Source organism: Ruditapes philippinarum, unplaced genomic scaffold (genome assembly GCF_026571515.1).
Source record: "Ruditapes philippinarum isolate M1 unplaced genomic scaffold, ASM2657151v2 ctg18172_1_1_1_1, whole genome shotgun sequence".
NCBI lineage: Eukaryota > Metazoa > Mollusca > Bivalvia > Venerida > Veneridae > Ruditapes > Ruditapes philippinarum.
In genome coordinates this window covers 11,701-14,870 of record NW_026857126.1, presented here as the reverse complement: position 1 = coordinate 14,870, position 3,170 = coordinate 11,701, and the positions used below count along the sequence as shown (strand labels likewise).

The window sequence follows — 3,170 nt, the reverse complement described above, 5'->3', positions numbered from 1 at the left end:
TAGTGTTATTTCAAAACCTTACACCACACCGAAGAGGTATTTACATTTTAGATTTTCTTTCAAAGACATTCATTATGAAATAAATATATTTATAATTGATGAAAATAATGATTGAAATTATTTTGTAATTTACTGACGGAAATAAGTACTGCTTATACCGCTGAAGTAAAGATAAATTTATGTGATAATCATGTGTTTAGAAGTGCATTTAAGTACTCTTCGTTTTAATGTAATCACATTGTTCCTATTATAAGTAATGAAAAATAAATCAACATTTGTCTTCGTTCGCCAATTCTACATTTCGATTCGGAACTATATGTTTCTAGTTCTGATCATTGTAGTTTACCTAATATGTCCAATGACGTGCGCTGGAGTCTTGACCTACGCTGGCAGCGTCCAAGTGATCCAGATGGTCTCTGGGGCTTAAAGAAGCCCGTTTTGATGAGGACAAAAGATGATCCGAACATGGAAATAGATTGGACGGAATTTGATTCTGTTGACCGCCACTCGAAACAGAAGGAATCAGTTGCCGATGTAATTTTTGATATTTTTCTCGTCCTATATATATTGTGTGTCCTCTGCGCCATGTATGTTTGTTATGTGGCTTCTGCGCAATGTACGTAAATGTGTGTTGTACATAAAGAACGTCAAACTGGCTTTGACTTATCGCCTGGCACAGAACAGCCCATTATAGTAATTATAGTATTAGGGCCTTATGAATAACGTTAAAACCCAGTATATATTTTGATATTGCACTTGATCTTAATGACTTAAACTTAAACGACTCAGTATTTCATATCTATACATGTAGCATTTGTACTTTTATTTAGAACTAAAACAGGATGTGTACATGAACTTTAAGTGTAATATTTCTGTATAATTTAGAATCCAGCACCAGCAGAAGATCCCGAGTTTGACACGACATTACCCGGTCCTTGGATGAAGAAATGGGAAATTGTTCACATGAATAAACACACTGAACGACATAGAAAAGATGAGGAAAGAACAAGTGCCTAAACAAGTGCCATAGTGTTATACGATCTCTCTGATTTGATTAACATTGTATTAAATTACTGACCAACTATTTTCATATTGTATTCATGGTTTAAAGAAAAGTGTTAAGTTTGACAAATGGCATATGTAAGGCTTGATGTATATTGTAGCAATCCGTATTTCAACCAAGAAAATGACATGTTCGTGAAGTTAGCCAGACAGCCGGAACAGCCGGAGCAAATTTTCGTTTAGTCCGGCTGTTCCGGCTACGCCGCCTAGCCGGAATCCAGTTCCGGCTGAACAAGCTAGCCAAAAATATACAGTAAAACCTGTGCAAGAGACCATTGATTTATTCCATGATGTAGTTTCAAATTACTTATCACCTCGATATCTGACTATTCAGGCTAGCCAAAATAACCGAAATGAAGACTACCTCAGATGTAAAAAATCAGAAATATTCTAAGAAAATGAGCGACGTCCAGGACGCAGGACCCAATAAAAAGACAAGTAATTCTACGAAAAGTTAACATCAAGCAACGAATAAAGTCCGAGGGCATATTACATATGTATCATGTTGAGAATTCTTGTAGTGAATTTAAAAAGCAAAATCCAGTTTATAATAATAAAGAAAGTATTTCAGATAATATGTAATGGTACATGCACAAACTATTTATGTAGATATGATATTTTTTAAGGATTTGCCTTTGAAACTTGGATAAAATTGATGATCCTCGAATTAAACGAAGATTTGTACATTTAAATTGGCCAATTTAAAATTTCAAACCTTTATTTTGGAATGAATTTTAAAAGTAATAAAAGGATGAAAAATGTTGACAGAAATGAACTTTGTTATTTAGAGTTTATTTTGTTTTATTAGTGATAATTTTACGTCTGAGTCATGCGTATTTTACGTATAAATTAATTCGGGACCCACTGTTTACTGTATAGACTCCGTTTACCCAAATAATTGTATTAGACTTCATTATCAGATTGTTTTTTTTATGAATAAGTAAGTTGAGAAAATGTATCGTTTAGTACAAATAAATGCGTTTCTTGTTCCCTAGATATTGAGGGTTTTGTTAACTTTACTTCCACCAAGTAAGTCCCGGTGTTTACAGTTTAATGTAAATTGGCTAACATGTTATCCAATCGCTACACTGAGATAATACATAGTCACTGGCACAAAAGAACACATGCTTATGTTTGTGATACTGTTTGTGAGCAATTGACCTAGCAATGAATGGAAAAGGTGTAGCTAAATGTTCCGCTATGAAAAACCGGAAAGGTCCGTAGTTCACAATTTAAAATATATGTAGTTTCCATTCATTTATTTTAGATGGTTTCTGACTTGAACACAAGAATTTTTTAGGAAAACCATTATGGTAATGAGTCACTTGGACAAAACAACAAATGTTACTAGACCTACCTATTGAAATAAAAAAGAAAAAGTAATTGTTTTCTTAAATTTTCTTCTTAGGGATTTGTTAAAACCTTTTATTTGCTTGCTTTTAAAAAAGGAAAAATGTCAAACGTTTACCCGCCAGCCGGTGGCTCTTGCTTACAAATGCTTTATTACCTTATTACTTTTAACAACCTGTCGTTAAAACACTACATATAGCTTAACTATGACAGAGTAACTTTTAACAGATTTTGTTCATTGACTTGATGACAGGGATTATGTAATACAGAGTCATTATTGTTAATTCTTGATGTAATATTTAATAATTTAATTTCATTTGTTAAGAATGTCACTTAAAGCCTATTAGCGCTATAACAATCAATCTAACATGTTTATAGTTATGATCATTTCTCGTGTAGGGTATGCCATTCTTTAATTACTCGGAGGTAGTACTAGTATGCCGTATTTCACGGAATGGCATGAAAAAGATAAATTGGAGGCTCACTGATCAAAGCCACATTAATTGACAGTTAAAGCATTGTAATACCGGATGTTGAGTTCTGCCTAACCGGAACTTAGGTCTTGGACGGTACCTCGTATAAACAAGTAAACTTTAACTGAACAGTTGGGAAAATTATATTCTGTAAAAAGTCTGTTAAATAGAGATCCCCTCGATGGTGTAAAAACTAGAACAAAAGTTAATAATTGCATACTTTGTAATAAAAATTGTTCATACAAGAAAATGGAAAACGCAATATTTCTCAAGTCCCTTCAGCTG

General features: G+C 33.2%; 1 protein-coding gene across 1 annotated transcript; it reads left to right on the top strand.

Annotated features, from left to right (window-relative positions):
• The first annotated feature begins 319 nt into the window (after positions 1–319).
• On the top strand, positions 320–1,084 carry LOC132748851 (uncharacterized). The gene is made up of 2 exons (XM_060738502.1): positions 320–534; positions 886–1,084. Exons 1-2 carry the CDS (start codon positions 352–354, stop codon positions 1,015–1,017), a joined length of 315 nt encoding a protein of 104 aa, XP_060594485.1. The 5' UTR covers positions 320–351; the 3' UTR covers positions 1,018–1,084.
• The last annotated feature ends 2,086 nt before the right edge of the window (positions 1,085–3,170 follow it).

Excerpts from the sequence above, each read along its gene's own strand:
- LOC132748851 (XM_060738502.1), top strand. The coding sequence starts at position 352 with ATGTCCAATGACGTGCGCTGGAGTCTTGACCTACGCTGGCAGCGTCCA. Across the intron at positions 535-885 it reads AGAAGGAATCAGTTGCCGAT|AATCCAGCACCAGCAGAAGA; the intron begins GTAATTTTTGAT and ends TGTATAATTTAG.